At 46.3% G+C, this 24,634-nt stretch overlaps 1 protein-coding gene across 1 annotated transcript; it reads left to right on the forward strand.

Moving 5' to 3' along the window:
* The first annotated feature begins 1,679 nt into the window (after positions 1-1,679).
* Positions 1,680-23,364, forward strand: tnfrsfa (tumor necrosis factor receptor superfamily, member a). The gene is made up of 10 exons (XM_069700913.1): positions 1,680-1,787; positions 12,672-12,840; positions 14,876-15,007; positions 19,469-19,580; positions 20,518-20,651; positions 20,800-20,898; positions 20,998-21,044; positions 21,491-21,772; positions 21,913-21,949; positions 22,955-23,364. The coding sequence occupies exons 1-10, from the start codon at positions 1,755-1,757 to the stop codon at positions 23,254-23,256; spliced, it is 1,347 nt and encodes a 448-aa protein (XP_069557014.1). The 5' UTR covers positions 1,680-1,754; the 3' UTR covers positions 23,257-23,364.
* Positions 23,365-24,634: the final 1,270 nt, after the last annotated feature.

A 24,634-nucleotide genomic window follows, 5' to 3' on the forward strand; every position in this document is an offset into this window, starting at 1 on the left:
TTGTAAGTCCCCTCCCCCCTCACCCACCCCGGTCACGGTCTCATGAGAGTTTGTCCAAATGATCTTCCGCTCTTTCCTCCCTGGACAGGCCGGCTCTGGACCACTGACCCTCTTCAGATAAGATTTTTGTCAGCAGGAACCACATTTGAGCGGATGTTTATCATTTGATGTGGCTCAGTGTAAACAGTGGTTTAAACGTCCCGGTGTCGTTAAATAGCAGTCGACTTTCTCCAAATGCTGCAGAGCTTCAAAAGTGCAAAAAACAACGTGGTCCAGAATTACAACTGTCCCTCAGTCTTGTGAGAATCGTCTCATTTGTGTGTGTTTTGTGTCCCCACTTTTGGTTCAGTCATTCACTTGCGCTGCAACATTAGCTGGTTATCATAAGTTACACATTACAGAGGCTGGTTAATGTGGCTGGAGTGTGACTGAATACCAGTCAAAGGGTGGTAAAATGACTTATTTACAGAATTATAATAAAAAACAAAAAAAATGGTAGAAGTGTTTAGACCCTTTGTACAAGAGAAAGTATGAACACAACACTCCAATGCAAGTAAAAGTTCTTAGTTAAGTAAAAAGTCTGTAAGTATTGTCGTATTATCAAGTAGTTAGATGTAATATCAAGTGTAAAATGTCGGTGTTTTACATGATATTTTTGGATTTTTATCCCTTCTGCATGTTGGTTGCATCTTCCTGCTGTCGTTGTTTTGGTTGTGCTAATTTGATCTACTTTCTACTGTTGGTTAGTTTAATCTACAGTACGACCCCAATCCTTCTGTTCTTAAGCCCTGTTTTTAACCCACTATAACCACTGACTTTGACTTTTGTTGGTTGTTTACTTTGTTTGAAGTGTTGTTGTCCATACATCCCCAAAAAAACACTGTAAAAAAAAAAAAAACGGCGTGTTTTCAGCTTTGTAACGTTTTCCAACTGATGTAAGTGGGTTTTTAAATACTTTATTTATCTTAAGAAGAAGGAGAAACTCATAAGAACGTTTAATTTCTTTTGTTTATCAGAAAATTGTTAATTAAAAATCACCAAATTTGGAGGTGAATGGTTTTAACTGGGTTGAAAGTGTCTGAAAAATGATATTGTGAACGGTAACTGGTCACTTAAGGTGTCAGATAAATGCAGTGGAGTAAAGATTACATTATTTGCATAAAGTTGCTTAAAATGGAAAAACTGCAGTGCAGAACTTCAATAAAAGTACTTATTTACACTCCACCACTGACGGTGTTGCACATGTATCACCTCGCACCACAGAGTTTCTTGTTTAGTTGTAGTTTTCTTGCTCATGTTGTTCAGATGTTTTGCTTTACATTGAAAAACCTGCATAATTGCCGGGCTAATTAATATTCTAGGAGCAGCGCCGTCGATTGGCTGCTGGACCCTCTGACGTCACGCGAAGAATCCGGGGCAGGGAGAAGAAAAAAAAAAAAAAAAAAAAAAAAAAAAAAGGCTCTCCAGTCGGTGCTCGGACGGAGTCTGTGCCTGCTTCTCCCGGAGAACAACGCCGTCAAGTTTCGACCCTAAAAACGAGTAAACTCATGAAAGAAACCGGGTGTCGGACAGATTTTAGGTCGGGCGGTGTGTGCCCGTTTTATTTTATTTTTCGCTGTGAGTGTGTGGGGTTTATTTTTTGTAGAAGCTTTTTTTTTTTTTTTTTTTTTTTTTTTTTTTTTTTTTTTTGAAGGCTGGTGGTTCGGAACTCGCGAAGTTCCCGGGATTGTCTCCTCATCTCGAAGTTCCCCAAGATGAACTTCGGTCCGGTGGTCGGGAGAGTTTATGTGAGTAAACGCCACAATAACTCTTTGAAAACTTTCCTCGGTCGCTTTCTTTCTTTTTTTTACGTAACTCTTACTTTGCGTGTGTTCGCTCTAATGAGCCTCTTATCTCTCGCTCGCTCCCGTGAAAGTGTTTAAAAGTGAGCCAAACACGCCGCGTCAACGCGCCGGTACGGGAGACTTTTAACGTGTATTATAATAATAATAATAATAATAATAATAAAAAAGATCTCCTTTTCTCTTGAATTTAAAGACTTAAACTTAAAAGACAAACCTCGACTCTTGTGGGAGCTTGAAATCACTGCCAGGCCTGTGAACTTGAAGATGAAACAAGTCATTGTCCCAAACACAGGAAGCAACATTATCTGTTTGTTGTTGTTGTTGTTGTTGTTGATTAAAGTGTTTGTTTTCTGCGAATAACGTTCACTCGTGTGCTTTTATGGCTCCTGGGGTTTTTTGGTTTTTTTTTTTTTGTGTCAGTGCTTCTGGTACAGTACATGTGCTGTATCATTCACTCAGCCACCCCTCCTCCCCCTCCTCCTCTTCCTCTTCCTCCTCCTCTTCTTCCAGCATTACAGCCACCATCTGTGTTGGACATCATGTGGTCATATTGTTCAGACGTTCAGGGTATGATGGCTCCTGGTCCTTCACAGCGGATGTAGCTCGATCTTATGGCCACTATTAATAAGTCTAATGACCTGCCGTGGAGCTGCAGAGCGAGCAGCGTTGGCTTTCGGTAATCACTTTGACTCCCTTCTCTCTCTCCGCTCTCCCTCGAAGCACCAAGAGTTCACCTTTGCCAGTTAGTCAATTAAAGTCCCTCAACAAGTTTTTTTTTGTTGTTTTTTTTCCTTTCTCTTTTCCAGTGAGACCTTCACAGAGACGTCTTTTCATTCCCGCGCGCGTTGTGTTTTTTTTTTCCAACCGTACGAGCACCAAAAGCCTGACACTATAAATACTGCGAGCTCACCGCGAGGGCCTTTTAATGACTTGTATTAAGAAAAAAAAAAAGAGTTCTTTGGGTAAATGCAAAATACACATTTGAATTTTTTTTTTTTTAGTTTTGCGACACGGGGAGGATTTCCACGTCCGTTCGTAGCGTAAGAGTTTGCTGGATTACGCCGCGGGAAGAGATAAGAAAATGAACCCGGGGTTCCGTAATCAGACCTTTTCGGCTGCTTCGATGCCTCCCTCGCTGCACAATGTCAAGTCGATGTAACCGGGCCTGAAGCTTTTAGTGTTTGTTTACTCCGCCATCCGAGGTGCGTTTTTTTTTTTTTTTTTACTTCTCCGGGCGGCAAAGTCAATGTTTATCTCTTCTGTAAACCACAGTACATTCTGGAGGCCGCACCAGCAGGCCTTGTTGCTAAGGGGCTGTGAGGAAACTTCAACCCCTCCCTATCCCCTGTTACCCTCCTCTCTAATCCACCCCCCCCCCCACACACACACACACCCCTTTTCAAATTGCCTGCGAGTACGTGCCGAGCCGTTCAGTAAACTTCCTGTCTTGGAGTACACAGATGTGCTGATATTAGTGGCATCAATTTACTTCGCAATTGTCATGCCCCTGCAAATGTACACTAGATTGTTATCCGCTTACTGTGTGTGTGTGTGTGTGTGTGTGTGTCTGGGTGTTGGTTCACACAGGAAATAGTCCCCCCTGTCTCCGTGGACAACACAGACAGGGGGCGGAGGGGGCGGTGGGGAAGGGGTTCGAGGACGAGGCCAAAACTGCGGCACTGGGGACCGAGCGGCGGTCAACAAACCGACCGCTGCGGATCTCCTGGTAGCCGAACTCGCCGCTCCGCTCGGCTCGGGGACCATGTGAAAATGTTTTTTTTTTTTTATAGGGAAGCCGCGCGGACTCTTGAGTGATGCAACGCGGTGCAACCGGCTCCCCGTTAGACACCAGGTGTTGGCGTCCATCATTATGTTTACAGGTCAGGGAGGGCTTTTCTTTTCTTTTTTTTTTATTGTAGGCGAACTTGATTATTCCGTTGTTGTCGTCGTCGTTAAGGTGAATCACCCGACGGCTATCAAAGGCCCTGCTGACTCGCACAAGGGAGTGCCACCTGTCCAGGTGCTGCCTACGCACACATAATGCATACCAACGGGGGCAAGTCATCGCGCACGCACCAGCGGCGCTGCGCTTAGATAAAGCGAGAGTCTTTTTTCTTTCTTTTTTTTTTAATTCACTCGCACTCTCGACGCTCCCCGTGTTTCCTGAGTCTTGATGGGTCGAATCGCACCACCCGGAAGTAAGCCGTCTCCTTCGAGGACTTTTGTGTGCCTGTAAAAAGGGTGTAAAGTGCTTTTGGAGGGGGGCGGGGCTGCTGTCGATCGATCGACAGAAAGAACTGATTTATCATTTTGAGGCATTTTATTTAATAAATAAAAAATAAAAAAAGAGGTCAAATTCTCTTCATTCAAGCTGTTTAAATCTGGATATTTTCTGGTTTCCCTCAGTCGGTGTTTTGGTTGGAGACTGTTGGTCCTTCTGGTCTGGGAAACGCTGGTCGACCGTTTTCACCATTTTAAAATCAACACGTGTCGATGAATTGGGGAAATAATCGTGAGCTGGCAGCTCTGTTGTGGACACGAGGATGAGGCCTAAACTGTTGAGTAACCTGCGTAGGAAGAGTTTGGAGGTTCGTGTTATAAGTCCAAATCGTTTAAAGCATTCTGTTCATACCAACGAGAAAATAACGAAGTAGAAAGAAGTCACTGCAACGGTGCTGTTGGACTTCTTGTCAACAAAAGGCCGCCGAAGCAAACGATGCCGAACCAGTTAGTCTGCTAGGTCCTCGACTGTTTTAATAATCGCTCTGTTTCAGTCGCTTTTTTTTGTTTTGTTTTGTTTTGTTAGCAAACACACAGAATCATCTCGTTCCAGCTCCTCCGGACTGAGGACCAGCTGATTTTCTCTGCTTCTCATCATTATTAACTGAAAATATTTGGGTTTGTTTTTTTTTACAACAAAGACTTATTTTCAGATGTCATGTCAGACTGCCAATAATAAATATAAATGAATAATTAGCGTTCTCTATTTATTTTGACATTTACGAGACTAATTTGATTGATTAATTGAAGATATAATTGGCAAATGAATGAAAGTGATTATGGGTCGCAGCCCGGGTAGTACTTGTTCTACGTGACACCACTTCTATCATCAAGAAGTACAACAGGTTCACTTTTATTTGCCACGAAAACAAATGTTGTCGGTCGACAACTGAAAATACCATCAACCATTCCAGTAAATTATCAGTTCAACTGGAGGTTATATTCTCATTTTAACATTTGGTCTGCAAGATGATAACAAAAAAAATTCCCTTCACTATTTCCCGAAGCCCAAAATGTATTGTTGTGTTTAGTTCACCGTTGTGTCAGATGAATAATCAACGACGTAAAAAGGACTCATTGCAGTACTTCTTTGTGGTCGAGGTAAGACGCGCTCGAGCCTCGACTCCGTGTGAAACCGCTGTGGCGTCGGTTTGCATCACTGCTACAACCTTTTCACTTCCTGCTCTCCCGGGTGAATGAACAGATCATAATACGAGTGTTGAGTCTCAGAACAAACTCAACCTTTGTCCACAGAGCGGTCTTCTGTTTACAGAGACAGAAATCTGCTATAAATTCCTGCTATTGATGGCCCTTGTTGACCCGCTACACCCGTCGCATATTCTGCATTTTTGCTGCGATGTGTTTACAGAGACGACTGTAAACCGCCAGCACTTCGCTGCCCCTCCCCCACACCCCCGCCCCCTCCGACACACCCCTCCGGTCCTTTTTTTTTTTTTTACACAAAGATGAGCTTTTAATGGAGCTAATGTGATTGTCTGTTGTAGAGCGAGGTGATGGATTCCTGCTCCTGCTTTAATCTGTTAGTCATCCCCTGTCGCTCTTTTCACGCCCACCCTCCCCCGGAGTCGTCTCGTGAGTCGCCGCTCGGCCTCGAGGTGACGAGCCTAATCCGGATTTGAAAAGGCTTAAAGTTGATAGCACGCAGATTTAATTTGCCGACTGACGTTCAAATTCAATGTCCCCGCTCGTCCCTCGGAAACTCGCTGCAAGACCCGCGGTGAAAGTTGCTGTGCACGCGCGTGCGAGCCGCCGACACGGGGACCACCTCGCGACCTCAAAGTTGGAAAATGAGGCCAATGCAGAGGGTGCCTCAGACTTGCAATACCACCGAGCGCCACCAGAGGGCCGGCTCCAAAAAGCCTCCGGCGGCACAAACTCCCATTCAACCAGTCTCTCCTAAAATTCAAAGTCAAATCAAATTTCTCTGGGAGTTATCGCGGTGTTGTTAGTTAAAGTCGCTGCTTCTTATTAGTTTTCCGGCGTGTCCGTTTGATTGACGGGCCTGTGACGCAGTCAGGTTACGGCCGCCGGTAAGCGGGACGCGGCATCGTCCCGGCGTCCAATCGGATCGAGCCAGATCCGCCGCTCGCTCCGCCTCCGGCTCATCCAACTGTAAAAAAAATAAATTTAAAAAAACGGCGCCGGCCAAATTCCAAGCCCGAGGCGTCACCGATGGCCGTTCACAAACCCGCCGGGTGACGCCGCCGTCTGTTGCCGCGTGGGAAAATGTCAACTCTTCACCTGACTCTTGAACCTTTTTTTTTTAAACTTTCAGCCACCCCATCTCTCTCTCTCTCTCTCTCACTCTCACTCATCACAACAAAAAGACCCTTTCTGTGCGGTGAGCGTCGACGTCAAGAGTGTCAGCCGCTCAGCCGACCGCACCTCGGCGAAATTACTGTCACGAAATTCACTTAAAAGTGTCGTCATCGCAGATTGTTTTTCTTCTTTTGCTTTTTATGATTTTTTTTTTTTTTTTTTTTTTTTTTTTTTTCTGGAGGTGAATGTCACCCAACCCGCTCGTGACACGCCGCCGTCGCCGCGCTCGTCTAATCAGCGAAGCCGACCTCCTGAGGAAACTCAAGAATCGACGTTCTCCCCCCCCCATCTCCCCCATCTCCCGAGTTATAAATACCCCGGGACGGCGGATGCGGTCTATTCGGGTTGCTGGGCCCGCTCCGAGGCAGGCTGCTGCCGCCGTGGAGTTGAACAGTTTGGAGCTGAACCCTGCATGAAGCCTCTGTATTGTCTCGCGCTTCCTGTTCTCCCTGAGAGGAGGGGGCCGCCGCTTTTCACACGCTCCCACGCATACACTGTATGTGCGCTTGTGTGCCCCATTGTGTGTTTGTGTGTTTGTGTGTTTGTGGCCTTCGACAATGCGGTTTTCAAACCGTTAAGCGCCTCTCTTGTTCGTAACGGCTGAAAAAGTGACGCGGGAGTTCGCTCGCTCGCTTCTTTTTTTTTTTTTTTTTTTTTTTTTTTACGTCGCTCAGCTTCACGGTGATAAATGTACCCCGAGCCCGGCCGGCTCGTTCAGATTTATTTACGCCCGTCGTGGCGGCGAGTGCCAGACTCGCTCCTCCTGACATAAGCCGGCTCGTGCTCGTCCTCGTCGTCTTAACACAAAATGTCAGCGTAATTCATCACTCAGGGAAAAGTCGCGCATGGTCGACCCCCCCCCCCCCTCCCTCCGCACCCCCCCCCCCCCCCCCCCCCCCGCTCGTCTTCCCCGGCACGGCTGGGATTTATCTGCGAAGCAGGGAGCGTTCACTGTCCTGTCAAGGTCAGCCTTCGGGGGACTTGAATCGCACAATATATAACAGTTTGAGTCACGGCGATTACTGTGGCGTGCGGGGAGCATATTAAATTAAGGCCTCCTCATCAGTCGGGACGGCGCGGACTAAGATGTCACGTCTTCCGCCATAACTTGGAAGCATGTTGGTTAGATTAGAATTAGGTTGAAAGATTTTTTTTAATCCCAAACAAATTCAGGGGTTTTAAACTATTACAGAAGACGTCTGTGCGAGTTTCTTTGAGGTCACGGTGTCATCTGACTATTTAACATCATACATTTTTTTTTTTCATTATGTATTCCTTCACACGAGAGATTTAAAACTTTTAAGACAGGACAGTGCAGCGTGTGGGGTGGGCCGGGGGGCTGGGGGGGGGTGGCCATGATGAATACCTTTTAAACTCGACCCGTGCTATATTTTAGCTTTGAAAACCCGTCTGCGGAGTCTACTCTTAACTGAGCTGAAATGATAAATTGTTTAATCATAATAGTCAAAAATGGTGAAAAATTGTACAAATTATCTCGGTTACGGCTTCGCAGATGAGAAAGTGTGCAGATCTTCTTGGTCGTATATCAAAGTAAACTGAATATCTTGAGTTTTGGACTTTTAAAGGCTCTTGTGAAGTTGTGATGGACATTTTTGGACATTTTACAGACTGAAGGAAAACCAATTAATTGAAAAAGTAGGACGATTTATCAACAGTCGTCTCTCTGCTTCTGAACGCTAGGCGATACGATTAGTCATTCAGGGTTATTTAGAAATTTTTGTGCGGTGAAAAAGTTGAGTCAAACAGGAAATGGGGACATTCAATGCAGCGTGCAGTGCAACATCTTTGTGGTGTTTTTATTTTGACGGGTAAAGAGAAGTTAATCACCGAGGGTTTTACGGGCACACTGGCAAATTCTTTGTTTTTGTAGAAGGCCGTCGTGTTTGAGGAAATGTTGTTCACATTTGAACTAGAATAAACCCCTCGTATTGAGGTCACTTAATGGAGTGTTGCAAATCGGCAGCGACGGCGAAACGCATCCCTCTTTTCTTTTTTTTTTTTTTTTTTTTTTCATCTACCGCCCCGTCATGCGCTCGGCTCCTTTTAATATCACCGGGGTAAAATTCCTCAACGCCACATGAAAATCCAGGAGTGATGGCTTAAAAAAAAAAAAAATTAAAAAAAAAAAAAGACATAAATCAGTGTTAGTGCACTGGGCTGTTCGGCAGCTGACCGGCTGTAACCCGCTCAACTGATTAAAGGGCTGTTAGATCAACAAAATCACAGCGCGGGCCGGGTTAAACCCGATTGCTGAAACGACAGAGCCGCAACTTTTACAAGTAACTTGAGAAACCGCATTTAAATGCTCGTTTTAAGTGACCGCACGGGCGCGTTTTCAATCTCGACTCCTCTTTTTAATTTTTTTTCTCTCTCTCTCTCTCTCTCTGGGGTGTTTGTTACTGCGAGTAGTGTGTAGGTACGATATCATAACTATCGCCAAAGACCCGGGGCCGACGTTGCTAATAAGAAAGGCATGACACGGAGAGTCAGGTCTAATGAGGTACGTCGCGTCGGCTATGATTGAAATCATCTGTCTAATATGAAATGAAGAATCTCCCTCGCTTTACTTTGCGCGCATTGTGTCGTGTCTGCGTGCGCTTCATTTTCTGTCCATTTTTTTTTTCTTTTCTTTTCTTCATGTTGTTGTTGTTGTTGTTGTTCCATAAAGGAGCTCACTGTAACTCCCCTCGGCGATACGGAGCGATCGCGGCCCCGTTAAATGGCCTCATTGATAACCTGGGTCCAACTGGAAGGATGTCCTGTCACTTAATCACTAATACATCCTCAGTGTCTGTGTGTGTGTGTGTGTGTGTGTGTGTGTGTGTGTGTGTGTGTGTGTGTGTGTGTGTGTGTGTGTGTGTGTGTGTGTGGAAGACCCCCCCCCCCCCCCCCGAGTGTGTTTAGAGGAAGCCGAGGGGCGCTGCTGTTGTCCAAAAACCCAGAAAGTCCCTCATTGTTTTATCGCAAACTTTTTTTTAATTTTTTAATTTTTTTTTTTATTAGTTTAACTTGCGTCCATGCGAGCGTCGTACCGACCCATTGCACGCGCCGGCCGGTACGACAATAGGAGCCTGTTCCCACCAATAATCCCCGCGAACCGCTGCGCGGAGGATAGAGGAGGGCTGTGGCGTGTGGGCTCCCGTCGCCTCGGCTCGCCTTTTTGGGAGCGTTTCCAGGGACTGTGGGTTTGGAGGGCTCTCCGCGCTGAGGTTACGGTCACTCCCGAGCCGTCCTCCTCGCCCGGCCGCCGAGGTAAAACTGAGCCGCATTGCGGCTGCCAGTAGTGTTTTGTGTACACAGCGCGACGCCGTTTAGCGGTCCCGGCGCGGACACGCCGCCTTGGTCTTTTCTTTTTTCTTTTTTTTCTTCTCTTCGCGTGCGCAGGGCGGGCTGAGTTTCAGAAAATAGCACAAAGCAGGATTCCCTCCGAACTGAGCGTATTTGAAATGAAAAAGACGGCGGAAGATCGCGTTTGATTATCACGAACTTGATTTAATCATCCCCCACCCCCCCTCCCCCCAATCTATCTTTAAACCTTTTTCTTTTCTTCTCTTTGGAGCTCAAACAGTCAGTCGATTGCTTGATTAGCTGCGGGCAAAAGCGGCGACCAACGGCGACGTCACCGGTTGGTTCGTGAACCGCCGTTATGAGGCCTCGAGTTCGGGTTTTGTTCGGCGCCATCTCGCTGGTTCGGAGCGGGAAGTGACCATATTTGGGCGAGCCGGGTCGGGAGCGACCGTTGGAGCCGGGTCGGAGGCCCGAGGACGCTACGTCCCGCCCACCGATGGCCGTAACCTGACTGCGCCACAGGCCTGTCAATCAAACAGACACGCCCCTCCCCCCCCCAAAAAACCCCACATTTTTCTTCTTTTTTTTTTAACTTAATTTTTAAATTAATTTGAGATTATTTTACCGATGTACCGCCAGAAAACAAAAAAGAAGAACTTTAGCTAAAAACGCCGAGATAACTGGTTGAAAAAAAATGTACTGACCAAGAATTTTGAGACAAGTTGAATGAGAGTCTATGAAGCAGGAGGCTTTTTGGCACCCGGCCCTCTGGTGGCGTTTGGCGGTATTGCAGCTTAAGGCACTTCCGCAATGGCTTCATTTTTCAGACCTGGAAGCTACGTCCACTTTTATAAACAGTCTGTGGTTGCAGGATATTATGTTGTTTAATATAACAAAGGACTTTTGGTGTTGAACTGTTGCCTAAAAAAAACAAAAACCTGTCACCTTCCTCTGGGAGATTGATGGGCATTTTCTTCCTTTTTTTTACACTTCAAAAGACCAAAGAAAAAAAAAGAAAGAAAAAAAAAAACTCAACAGCAGCCCTGCTTTTCTTTATGAAATGCTTCTGGATCTTTCTCTCGCTTCCTGAGTGCGACAGGTTTGCCGCTGCAACCTGGGAGCGCTTCGACAAGCCAGGAAATGATGTAATTTCCGCGCTGCGGAGTCGTCCTCGTCGTCTCCCCCCCGTCCCGTCCCGTCGGAGAGACGCGCACCTGAGTTTTGGCTGCCGATTGGCTCTAATGACTTCGCGGCCCCCCGCTGTCGCTGGCGTGTAATTATATTTTTGGACATTCGGTGCAGTTGTCACGTCCTGCGTCTGGTCTGCGCCGCCGAGTCTAAGATTACACCTTCAGCGGCGGCTCACTCTTTCCCAGTTGTCTTTTCTTTCCACTGCTTTTGTGGCGCGCGGATTTTGTCTCTCACGGCCTTCTCCGACTTTTTCCTCCGATTCCACTTCTCTCTGCACCTCCCCCCCCGCCCCCCCAGCACACACACATACACACCACCACCCTGCAGTCATACACATAGTGTATTGAAGTCTAAAGTCTCACCCTGTGTCATGCAAGCTGTTAGCCCCCACACCCCCTCCCCCCCCATCTCCCCTCTGGCTCTTCTGCCTCCCGCCCTCCCCCAGAACGTTTGGATAGATCTAAATGGTGTGATTGTGACTGCTCCGCCGGCCGTCTGCCTCTCAGCGTCGTTGGAAAGTCTGACGTGAGCGGAGGGAGAGGAAGAAGGGAAAAGGCTCGGAGAGCGAGAGAGAGGGGAAAGTTCTTCTGAACAACAAGGCATGGCGGCCCTCCAGAGAGCCGAGTCGAGCGTCAGGAGCCCGGCCTGTCCCTCTCTTCTTCTACCTCGGCCTTTATTGCTCTCATTCTCCCACACTCTTTTTTTACATTTTTTTTATTCCCCTTAGAGCATCCCATCTTCTGCTTGCTGTCTACGATGTCTCACTCCTTTCTTTTCTTTTTTTCCTCAAAACCTTTCCACCCGAACCTGTTCTCCCCTCTGTGTGTGTGTGTGTGTGTGTGTGTGTGCGTGTGTGTGTGTGAGAGACAAAAAAAAAACACACAACCCTCTAAATCTAGGACTCTCTCTTTACCCCGGGTAGGTGTCGTGTTGCGTTCGAGGGCGCTTCAATAGTGGTGTCGCATGTCGTGGCATTCAAAGAGCCCGGCTTTAAGAATGTGGGTCATTTGAAGTAGAACCACTAAAGTGTGTTGTTTGCCGATGAATGGGGCCTTCTCACATTGACACGGTGAAAAGCGTGTGAATAAACACCAGCGCCCCCCCCCCCCCCGGGGGGGAGGGCTACGCTAAAGTGTTCGGCCCCGTATTCTTCTCCCTGCACCCCACCTACACAAGCCCCGTCATTATCTGACCCGTGAATGGATTTTTCTGGATTCACATTTGATATGGTGGAGGTGGGAGGGGGGGTGGGTGGGCGCTCTAGCGAACTCTCCCTCCGAGTCCCGCCCGCAGGAGAGGAAACAGATTCCCAGCTTCTTCTTCATTTTAAAAAAAAATTTTTTTTTTAAACCTCTCCCGGAGGAAAACCAGATCGTGGAGTAATTAAGTTTGGCTTGCCTCGTTGCGCTGCATGTAGCCTGTGTGTGTGTGCGTGTGTGTGTGTACACGAGGTCGTGTTGCCTCTTGTTGTTGTGACCGGCCACATGCCCCCCCCCCCACCCCCACCCCCCTCACCTAATTGCTTTCCCACGGCAGATGTTCACATCAGATGGTTCGAATTAAGGCGTAGATTGCTCACACAAGGTTTCCTATGAAGATAGCCTCTCCTCTTCACTGTCCTTCACCTAACGAGCTTGAGTGGGGCGACCGGCCGAAATTACAGCAAAGCTAATGCCCCCCCCCCCCCCGCCTCCCCCTTCTCCGCAGGTGTCGGTGGCGGCGCTCTTCGTCGGGCTCGTCTGTCACGCGGCAGAACTTCCGGCGTCTCAGTGGTCCGGCGACGACTACAGGAACCTCACCGTCCGACGACACAGAGCATGCGTGGAGAACGAGCAGTACCTCCACCTGGGACTCTGCTGCCTCAACTGCCAGGCCGGTAAGGAGGACAACATCAGTTTAAAACCCGACCAGTTAACCACCAAACATATGAGGGAGAATACGAGCCGGTGGGCGGGGGGGTGGGGGGGGGGAGAGATACACCCGCTTTCATTTCTAGCTTTAATTAACCGAAAAAAAAAAAAAAAGAAGACGTTTCTTTTACCCAAAAACATTCGTCCACGTTCTCTAATGCGACTGAGTCGACATTAAAAATGATGGGGTTTTTTGTTTTGTTTTTTTGTGTGAAAAAAAAAGAAAGAAAGGAAAAAAAAAAACTGCGGTTAGATGTCAAAGCTATAACCTGAACTGTATTCCCAAACAAGTTTTTTTTTGTGGGTTTTTTTTTTTCAAATATTAGCTGCCTGGGCTGGAAAGAATGTGTGAAATGGCCAAAACTGCTCTGCAGAGAGAAGTGAAGTGAAAAGTGCAGGATGTGAAGCAGAGGTTGTTTTCAAGCCCCCAAAAGTCATAAAAAAAAAAAAAATATTCTTAAAAAAGCACCACCCTTTTCTCATTTATTATGTAAAGAATTTGATAAGGTTGTTAACTGTTTTTTTTTGTGGCCAAAATGTAATTAGTGCATGCTGCCGCTGCTGAGCTGATTGAATTATTTCATTTGCCGCTTTAAAATTCAGAGAAAATTCCTTTTTTGTTTTGAAGTATATTTGATCCACTTTGTTTTTGTTATCACCGGTTAATTCTCCATTTATTTGAACACATTCCTCTTCATCAAATTGTTTTTAACCTTTGGGCTTCACTTGCTTGTTTGACTTCGAGAAGTGTACGCATGCAATGACGGTTCTGTAAAACTGCAGTTTTTAGATATTAAATTACAACAGAACGTCACTGTATGTTTGTGGGAAAAAAACCTTTTTGTTTCCAAAATATCAGGGAATTTTAAAAACTCTTTTCCAAACAGATGAAAATCAGGGAATTCTTTTTTCTTTTTTTTTTAATATCAGAGAATTTTGTTTGCGTGTTTAAATCTCAGTCGCCATTCGTCAAAATGTAATATTGTCCTTGTGTGCGTCTATAACGTCAGCTGGCTGGTTGTTGTCAGCCTGTGTAAAAGTCCACGTGGCGTTAGGAAACTGAAAGTGCAGCTGATTAGGTTGCGAGCTAATTGCCGTCGCTGTCCGATAAATTCTTTCGCGTTTATCGCCAGCATTTAGACGCGCGTTTGATTTAGTTAAATGTCGGCGCAAAGTTTTTAAACGGAAACGTGTCCGTTCGTTGTCTGCTCCGCACGACGGCGGCCTTCTTTCTTTTCCTGGTCATCGTGGGTCATCAAATTTCAGCTTTTTTTTTTTAATTTATTTTTTTGTGGGATCCCTGTGTTTCTCTTTGATTTTCTTTTTTTTTTTTTTACCCCGATGCCAGTTTGTCAGCTGTCGGCACATATTTAAAAGCCTCCTTGACCACTTAGTGCTCTGAAATGTGAGCTTTTTTTGCTGCTTTTTGTCTTGTCTGAACTTTTGAAAAATGTCTTTATTTTTCCCTCCTCTGGATCTGTTTGTACCCAACACTTGACATGAAGTAAAACAAACTATTCTGCCCGTGGGCCGACCGCGATCCCAACGGCTCATTCGCTGATGACTCAGCGGGTTCAACGTGTCTTTTCTGCCTTCTTTTCTAAACGGCCTTTTATTTATTTAATTTATTAATTTATTGTTCATCTGCGCTTCACATAAATCCTAAAAAAAAAAAAAACACATGACAATGAGGTGGTTTCCTTCGTGGCGTGCATATATAAAAAAAAAAATTAAAAAAAACGATAAGCGCGAAGGAGGTCGGATCGCCGTGCGGCTCTGCGTTTAGTCTCCTTTCGATTGCGACCTTCAGCTTCCTCGACTGCAGGAAAAACATACAACCCCCGCCATTTAAATCTGATTAAACCTTTATCCTTCCGAGGTAACGTCCTTCCCCCGGCGCGTCGCATTGATGACATCGGGAGTCACGGGACGTGTAATTTTGCCGTATAGATTAAAGTGTATATTTGTAATTGAATTTTGATTTGTTTTCTCGATCCGCAGGAACCTATGTGCAGAAGGCCTGCGAGCGAGACCAGGAACACGGGACGTGTCTGTCCTGCGATCACGGACAGACGTACACGGAGCACTCCAACGGGATGAACCGCTGTCTGCCGTGCACACACTGCCGCTCAGGTAACCGGGGTCCTCTGCATCTTCGCCGAGTATTGCATGGAGTCAGTGAGAAGAACATTGAGCAATTTTTCTGTCGTTTGAAATCACATTTTATAAGATCTAAGTAAAAAAAATATATATATATATATCTATATATACACAGTGGGTACGGAAAGTATTCAGACCCCTTTAAATTTTTCACTCTTTGTTTCATTGCAGCCATTTGCTAAAATCAAAAAAGTTCATTTTATTTCTCATTAACGTACACTCAGCACCCCATCGTGACAGAAAAAAACAGAAATGTAGAAATTTGTGCAAATTTATTAAAAAAGAAAAACTGAAATATCACATGGTCATAAGTATTCAGACCCTTTGCTCAGTATTGAGTAGAAGCACCCTTTTGAGCTCGTACAGCCATGAGTCTTCTTGGGAATGATGCAACAAGCTTTTCACACCTGGATTTGGGGATCCTCTGCCATTCTTCCTTGCAGATCCTCTCCGGTTCCGTCAGGTTGGATGGTGAACGTTGGTGGACAGCCATTTTCAGGTCTCTCCAGAGACGCTCAATTGGGTTTAGGTCAGGGCTCTGGCTGGGCCAGTCAAGAATGGTCACAGAGTTGTTCCGAAGCCACTCCTTTGTTATTTTAGCTGTGTGCTTCGGGTCATTGTCTTGTTGGAAGGTGAACCTTCGGCCCAGTCTGAGGTCCAGAGCACTCTGGAAGAGGTTTTCTTCCAGGATATCTCTGTACTTGGCCGCATTCATCTTTCTTTCAATTGCAACCAGTCGTCCTGTCCCTGCAGCTGAAAAACACCCCCGTAGCATGATGCTGCCACCACCATGTTTCACTGTTGGGATTGTACTGGGCAGGTGATGAGCAGTGCCTGGTTTTCTCCACACATACCGCTTAGAATTAACGCCAACAAGTTCAATCTTGGTCTCATCAGACCAGAGAATCTTATTTCTCATAGTCTGGGAGTCCTTCATGTGTTTTTTTTGGCAAACTCTATGCGGGCTTTCATATGTCTTGCACTGAGGAGAGGCTTCCGTCGGGCCACTCTGCCATAAAGCCCCGACTGGTGGAGGGCTGCAGTGATAGTTGACTTTGTGGAACTTTCTCCCATCTCCCTACTGCATCTCTGGAGCTCAGCCACAGTGATCTTTGGGTTCTTCTTTACCTCTCTCACCAAGGCTCTTCTCCCACGATTGCTCAGTTTGGCTGGACGGCCAGGTCTAGGAAGAGTTCTGGTCGTCCCAAACTTCTTCCATTTAAGGATTATGGAGGCCACTGTGCTCTTAGGAACCTTGAGTGCTGCAGAAATTATTTTGTAACCTTGGCCAGATCTGTGCCTTGCCACAATTCTGTCTCTGAGCTCCTTGGACAGTTCCTTCGACCTCATGATTCTCATTTGCTCTGACATGCACTGTGAGCTGTAAGGTCTTATATAGACAGGTGTGTGCCTTTCCTAATCAAGTCCAATCAGTTTAATTAAACACAGCTGGACTCCAATGAAGGAGTAGAACCATCTCAAGGAGGATCAGAAGAAATGGACAGCGTGTGAGTTAAATATGAGTGTCACAGCAAAGGGTCTGAATACTTATGACCGTGCGATATTTCAGTTTTTCTTTTTTAATAAATTTGCACAAATTTCTACATTTCTGCTTTTTTCTGTCCAGATGGGGTGCTGAGTGTACATTAATGAGAAATAAAATGAACTTTTTTGATTTTAGCAAATGGCTGCAATGAAACAAAAAGTGAAAAATTTAAAGGGGTCTGAATACTTTCCGTACCCACTGTATATAAATATATATATTTGATAAGAAGTCTTGACTTTTTGCCCCCCCCCCCTCCCCCCATTGAACCGTTTAAATCGCATTTCGACCTCTGATCATTCTCTGTATTGATTTATTATTGAATAATAGTTTGTGCGGTGGCCTGTTTAAAGTTTGCCGAGCTCACTGTGACGTCCTCGGATGTCCTTTTTTTTTTATTTTTTTTTATTTTTATCTGACTAACAGTCCAATCAATGTGGGACAGTAAATCCCAGAGAAAACAAAAACAACAGAGTAAAGTCACAGAACAACACTTAACTGAATTGCCCTTTAATTCAATCCGCCACCTTTTTTTTTTTTTTTTTTTTTTTTTTTTAAACGTTACATAAAAGTAGATCCTTTTCAAATCCGAGTTTTGACGCGAGACATATTGTTTTGAGGAAAGTGGATACCTTTTTGTCCACCCCCCCTCCCCTCCATTTACCCCCCCTGCGCCTTTCATTTCATTTCCACTCCCGAAAACGTGATCTTATGATGTTACCCGGAGTGGCAGGGCGTGTCTTTTGTTGTGTTTTGTTTGGCGGGGGCCGATCGCGGGCGCGTTTGCTCGTCTCGGGAGGTTTTGCCTGCTTGTGTGTCCGCGTCTACCTGGCCGAGCCGGGTGTGTCCGCGTCTCATTGTCTCTCCACACTGGCGTCTTTGTGTCCCATGAAAGGCGGGAGCCACAGAAAAGAGACTACTGTTACATAGGATGTGTTTTGTGCTCATTCACGGCAGTTTTAAGATGGAGATTTAACAGCGTGCGCGCGTGCGTGTGTGTGTGCGCGCGTGTGTGTGCGTGCGCGCATGTGTGTGTGTGTGCGCGTGTGTGTTGCACTAGTTTAAGCTTCTGTACGACAATTAAAAAAGGAAAAGACGCTAAAAAGAAACGAGAATCGTCCTTTTTAAAAAAAAAGTTGCCCCGCCCTGCCGTTATCTGCAACACTTGACACCTTCCCGTTTGGAAATATTTCATACCGACGAGACTTCGGTCGGATGCTTGAAGTCGTAGTTTATTAGTCGTCCGTGTGAGTTATTGAACCGATTTTGAGTTGTTGTAATCCGGTTGTGTTATTTTTTCTATTTTTTGGGGGGGGCGGGGGAGAGCAGGATTCAAGTTTGGTAAAGTGAACAGCTGTTTTTGTTATTTGACTAATTTAAATCGTCTCGCGTGAATGGTTGTTTTATGTATTTGCTGTTTTGTGCTTTTTTTTTTTTTTTTTTGGTCTAACCGGCGACGGCAGACGCAAATTAGCTCCGAGCTGACTCCGGCTCGGTTTGCTGTTCATCGAGCCTCGTCCCGCCGACGCGCGGCTCAAACGCTATAAAAACGCGCAACTGCAGCAACGCAGTGAAAATGACGTTATTAAGTAACGTCGTGAAAATAGGAGAAAAGCTGCTGACAAAAAAAACACTTCAGCGGTTTATTTTTATTTTTATTTATTTTTGCTTTACGCCACGTACTTTCATGGTAATTTGTCGTCCTGTGCGATCGTCGGGAGTTATGCCGAGCCGTGCCCGCCGGGGCGGGGCGGGGGGGGGAGGCCTTTTTTTAACAGCCACGCCGTAAATTACATGTTCCCTGCAGTACCCTGCCTTCAGAAATGAAATAAAACTGCCTGCTTAATTATTTTTCACATCACCAAAATGACAACAGTGAAACCCTTTGTGCCCGGCAGCTCGGGATAAGTGCCTCGCTTGAACTCAGCCGTGTGTGTGTGTGTGTGTGTGTGTGCGCGCATAGATTGCGTTGCCCTGCGGGAAATGTTCAGAAACAAATTTGTGTTACTGTATTGATTTTAAACATCTATTCCAAGTATTAAAAAAAAAAAGACCACAAATTCCTGCAAGGGAATATCCTGGAGTTAAACAAAGCGGCATGAAAGAGTTCGCTTTTATTTAAAATTAAGTAAAAAAATTTTTTTTTTTTTTTTCTTCGCCGGGTGTTGACGATTATGAATTGGAAAAACTAAAACCTGCTCTACAAACGTCTTTTAAAACTCTTCAAAAACCTGCTGACCGATTTGAGTTGAATCATGTGAATCGTGTGTATGCAAATTAGCGGGGGGAAGAAGATTAAAAGATAGCGCGCCCAAATTTTTTTTTTTCTTTTTTTTTTTTTTTGCAAAGCAACCTAACGAAGTAATTTTTCTTTTAATAGGGAAGCGCGGACATCAGATGTGTACGAAAGGGCGTCCCGTGGAGGTGGACCGCCGCCTTGTTATCAATCCGGATCGTATCTCAAAGGCCGAGGGGCTGCCGTCTTTTTAGGTCTCGATTTTAATAGGTGAACCGAGGCGGATTGTTCGTCGCTCGTTATCCTCTTACAAGCGAGGCAAAATGTATCTGGGAGGAAAAAGGGCGAAAATCGGAAACCCAATTATCTTTAAGTTTTTGGTTGTTTTTTTTTGGAAACGATTACAGCCCGATGGTTAACGGCGCACAAATAAGCCCGAAGGTCCACCTTCGCTCCGTCTCGCTCGACGCGTGCCGACGGTCGCGGGCGTTCGTTAGGAGTTCGCCTATTAATAAACTCCTGAACTCGGCGAACTCCTCGGCGGTCGCGGTCGCGCTCGAGCGGTAGTTTCTTCTTCTTGTGACCTCGTGATAAAATGGCCTCCGGCGCACAGGGTCACGTTGACGTCTGCCTGCCTGTCTTGTCGTTTCCGCAGATGAGATTGAAACGGCCTCCTGCACCACGACCACGGACACCAGGTGCCAGTGCAAGTCGGGGACCTTCTGCGTTCCCGATCAGGCCTGCGAAGTCTGCAAACGCTGCGCCAAGTGAGTTGTCGCTCGCCCGTCGCCCGAAAAAACGTTTCCGGCCGGCGTTGTTTTCCGACCGACGGTCGGAAAACAACGTCGGCTGGCGAACGGCCGCCATTGAAAGCCTCGACTTCGGAGTCGGTCCGGAGACATCTTGCCAGTCTTAAACGGTTTGGAGCCGGAAGTGACCATATTTGGGCGAGCTTGGGGGGTGGGAGTTGGAGGTGGGGGTGGGGTACGTCCACTTTTATATACAGTCTGGTGTTTCTGCTGGATTACATCAAACACTAAAACACAAATGGACGGAGACTCCGGGTCTGAAAACTGAAGCCAGCACGAAAATGCCTTAAATTGCGATATCACCGAGGGCCACTAGGGGCTGGCTCAAAAAAAAAAAAAACAACTCTGGCTCCGTAGACTCCCATTCAAAAACATTAACTTGGCTCGTTCGTTATAGTGTCATTCACTAATTTACCCTCCTTCTGATCAGTGGTCCTTATGAAAATAATTCCAGTATTGATTAGATGTTAGGCCTCAAACACGGCTACGTTTGGGAGCCGGGCCTTTTTCATTGGCGTGCAGTCTGGTTTCTAGTATAAGTGGGCGGGGCATAGTGTCCCTCAGCCAGATCCGCCCCTCGCGTTTCTAAATACGGTCACTTCGGGCTCCAAAGAAACAAGATGGCGACTACCAAAAGGCCTGACTGGAATTCTTTTAAAACAGCAGTTCACAAAACCAGCGGGTGACGTCATGGTGGGACGCCACTTAGATTACGTCCCGTTCCAATAGTAAAAGAAAAAAAAACTTTCCAAGGTTCAGGAAAGGATTTTCCCCAAAACCCGAAACCCGTTGGTTCCCGCCTTGCACAACAAGGACACACTTCAAGGCCTGTGTTGCTTTTTGTCGTCGTTTGTTTAACTATTACTTGTGTTGTTCTTTCGCCACAAACGTTCAGGTGTAAATCGGGGGAGGAGGAGGTGAAGAAGTGCACCCCCTTCTCCAACACGGCGTGTCGAAAACGGGATCCGTCCCCGACCGAAACCACCACGGCTCTCCCCTCGCCGACGCCCGCCTCTCCGGCCAGCTTCGGTAACACCTCACGGCGTCCCGCCGCTAAACGATCTGAAGGCCGGCGCGTCCTCGCTCGCATTTTACCCCCTTTTTTTGTTGTTGTTGTTGTTTTTTGTTTTGTTTTACTAATCGATGTCTTTTTTTGTCGTTGTTTTTCTTCTTCCAGTTGTTCCCGTGTGCGTATCCTTCCTCCTCATCCTCGTCGTCTTCGTCGGACTGGCTCTCTGGTGGTTCGTCGTCAAGCGGCATTCGTGCGAACGACCGTGTGAGTCCGCGTCACAAACCGAACCTTTGCAGTTATTTTTTTGGTTTATTAGATGAAAATTTATGTTGTTGTTGTTGGTTTTTTTTGGCTTTCAAACAGGTTTGAAGAGCCGCTCGGACTCCAGCGAGATTGTGAAGATTCCAATTGTACGTAACAGGTTTTTTTTTGTTGTTGTTTGTTTTTTTTTGTTCGATTCCTCGCCTGCTTTATAATTAGTTTTTTTTTTTCCTGAACGGGAAAGTTTCCGAGAGCTACTCGTGTTTAGTAACATTCGTTCGCGTAGCTGAGCTCCGCTCGCGCCGGCTGAATGAGCTTCTTTCATGTGAACAACAACAACAACAAATTGTTTTCCCGTCGGCTTTTAAGTTCAACAGCACGTGCGCGTTTTTGTTTTTTCCGTCCGCTAGAGAGTTGTTGTTTTTTTGGGGTTTTTTTCTGCATCTGCAGTTACACAGATGTTCCCTCAAATAGTACTGCGGTGTCTGAGGGAACTAGTCCTTGAGGTCGGAGACCGCCCCCCTCCCCCGCCCCGCGGTCTAGTTTTATCCGCGGAACGATACGTAACCGCTTCCCCCGTCCTCTTTCTCGTCAGGACGAGAGCGGCGCCACGGCCGAGGAGCGGCAGAACAACCAGAACGCCGGCCTGGAGGGCGAGGAGCCGCGCCCGGAGTCCCGGCCGCTGCTGCAGGAGACCCAGGCCGGGATGACCAAGGCGTGCCCGCCCCTGGAGGACGAAGACCGAGGCCTCGGGGACAGTTTGCCCAACACGACCAGCTCCTCCCAAACCAGCCTGTCGGCCCTGCCCACGGCGGCGTCCTCCGGCGACACCCCGCGGCAGAGCCCCGCCGCCTTCAGGCCGCTGCCCGCAGACATGGTGAGGACCAAAAAAAAAAAAAAAACATCGGGGACGTCGCTCCCTTCGGCGTCCGCCGCCATTTCACTTGGGACCTTTTTTTTTTTTTTTTTTTACGACCTCGGCATGTGTTTTAATTCCGCTTTGTCTCGCGTTTACAGGATGACCCTCTGCGGCATCGGTTGGTGCCACTACAAGGTAAGATTCCTGCATTTACTCAGAAATGAAGCCATTTTTCCCAACGTTTTTCTTTTTTTGCCCCCCCCCCCCCCCCCCCCCGCCGCCCCCGCTCCCCGAAAAAAAAAAAAAAAAAAAAAACGAGGCCGTTAACTTCTCACGGACAACCGCACAAGTTTACTGCGAGTCATGTCGGTCCACAGGCGAGTGAAATAAACGAAATCTCCTCAAGATCTGTGCTGCTTGACAGATTAATAATCTCATGATCGTCAGGCCGCATCTGAGCCTCGAGGCGTTTGGAACATGACGTCTTTTTTCTCCCTGTTGTTTTTTTCTCATGCTGAATTAAAGGAGGGGCACAGTTTAACGGATTTGTTTGATCCTCTGTTGAAAGTTTTACGTATGCGTCCCCGTCCCCCCCGTCTTCCCCGTCCCCCAAGAGAAAGGCACTGAAATGTACTGGCTGTTCTTAAACACCTATAGGAACAGCGGCTATACGGTCGCCTCATGAGTTTACGCTTACTGATGTAAAAAAAAAATTAAAAAAAGACATTATAGATCCATCATAAAAGAATGCAAACAAGTAAAATGACCAGATTAAAAAAAAAAATATAAAATTCATCCTGGTTTAATGTTGGAAAAATAGCCGCGTTCACAACCCGCGGTGACGTCACCCTTCGGCTGGTGAACGGCCGCTATGAAGCCGGGAGTTTGGATTTTGGCCGCCGCCGTCTTTGCTGGCTCGGAGGGGTTTGGAGCCGGAGGTGACCGTACATGGACGAGCCGTTTATTAAAACAAATAAGAAGGAGCGACTTTAGCTGACGACACCGAAAAAACGTGATTGAATTTAATGAGGCTAGTTGAATGGGAGTTTGCGGAGACGACCCTCTAGTGGCACTCGGCGGTATTGCAGCTCACAAATTTATTTATTTTTATTTATTTTTTTTAATATATATATATATACAGTCTCAACGTTTCACGATCGGAATTATTCACTCTGCAATTTATCTCCTATTTTTCCGAAGGGTCCGAGAAATCGCTGAGGAAGAGCTTCGACCTGTTCGACGAGTACCTGGACGTGCGGATCCACAACAAGTTCTTCAGGATGATCGGAGTCAGCGACAACCACATTCGGATCGCGGAGAGCGGCGCCCCCGGCGACAAAGTGTACGAACTGCTGAAGAACTGGATGCAGAGGCAGGGACTGAAGGCCGACATCAACGACCTGCTGGAGGCCCTGTTGGGCCTGGACCAGCGGCGCTCGGCCGAGAGCATCGCCTCCGCCGCCCTCCTGAAGGGCTACTACAAGCCCGCCGACACGCCCTGAACGCCGCGGGGGGCGGGGGGGGGGGACCCGCTCATGAAGTTAAAACGCAAGAGTACCCTACAGAACTGCAAAAAAAAAAACAACCACAAAACAACAAAAAAACAAGCACACGGACGCTGTCGCCGGACCTCGCGTCTCACGAACGGGCTTTACCTCTTTGCGGCCGACCGGCCCGCGCATTCAAAAGCCAGTAAGTTTCAAAAAAAGAAAAGAAGAAGAAGAAAAACAACAACAGACAAAAAGGGGAAAGTGGACGTCGACTACTCGGCAAAAAAAAAAAAAAAAATGCCGAAGGCGTAATAATGAAGATGAAGAGACGTTTTCAGAGTAAAGAGGAGGGGGGAAAAAAAACAACAACAACGACAACATGAAGGTGTTGAGCTTCCGCAGGCAGCAAAAAAAACACAAAAAAAACGGCCGCGTGGTTGTTGTGTTTTTTATTTTTTGCTTTTTTTTTTTTTTTTTTTTTAAACGTGCAGATAAATACTGAAAGCTTTTTCGAGAAAAGAACAACAACAACAAGAACAACAAAAAAAAAGAAGTCTCCTCCCTCGTGTCGCTCATCTGGTCCTCGTCGGCCAGATCCTTAAACACTACCAGGAGACGAGGATATACACTGGTTTGTAGGAGTGGCATCAGCTGTGCCGCTAATACTGTGCCTCCTCGATGCACTGACCTCTGGCACATGTAGGATTTTTCACACACACAAAACAAAAAAACGCCGCGCTACCGGTTGTTGTTTCGTAGTTTTAGGACCTCGTGTGTGTGTGTGTGTGTGTGTGTGTATATATATTTTATACATACATATATGTATATGTATCTGTCCATGAACATTTTCCTGACGGACGATAGGAAGATACTGTCCGTTTGTCACGTCCTTACTAATCACAAACTTTACCTCCGCGATGCCGTCCGATGATCTAAATTCACTTTTGTTACGATCTCGTAATGTTCCTCGAGCTTTAGTGATTCACAGAAAAAACAACAACAACAACAACCGAAACAGGTTGTCGGTTGTTTACAATCACGGTCACATCCGTTCAGTGTTATTTCTCACGGGCAACATTGAAGAAGGAAGTTCTGCTAACCGCTGTTAGTTTAGTCAAAAATGTTTCCTCGTAGCGTCAAAGGTCATTTTATTTATTGACATATTTATTGTGATGAATAATAATTATCTCATTATTTATACCATTTGCCAAAAACGACTCTGGGGAACACCCGCGCTGATGTTTTCGCTACGAATGACTGAGATCAAAAAAAAATTATTATTATTTTTTTTTTCCAAGTTGTAGTAGAAAGCTCGTGGTTGTTTTGTTTGTTTTATCGCTTTGTTTTTTTTTTTGTTTGTTCGACCGCTCCGGTCCGCGCCGTCGACGTG

This window comes from Brachyistius frenatus, unplaced genomic scaffold, assembly GCF_029030835.1.
Source record: "Brachyistius frenatus isolate BFR_SWC_R1_liver_20210118 unplaced genomic scaffold, ASM2903083v1 Contig_35, whole genome shotgun sequence".
Taxonomy (NCBI): Eukaryota; Metazoa; Chordata; class Actinopteri; family Embiotocidae; genus Brachyistius; species Brachyistius frenatus.

What these genes read in the sequence shown, in the direction of transcription:
- tnfrsfa (XM_069700913.1), top strand. Translation starts at nt 1,755, where the DNA reads ATGAACTTCGGTCCGGTGGTCGGGAGAGTTTAT. An exon ending in GTGCACACACTGCCGCTCAG is followed by an intron (nt 15,008 to 19,468) that starts GTAACCGGGGTC and finishes TCGTTTCCGCAG; the next exon opens with ATGAGATTGAAACGGCCTCC. An exon ending in CGCCTCTCCGGCCAGCTTCG is followed by an intron (nt 20,652 to 20,799) that starts GTAACACCTCAC and finishes TTCTTCTTCCAG; the next exon opens with TTGTTCCCGTGTGCGTATCC.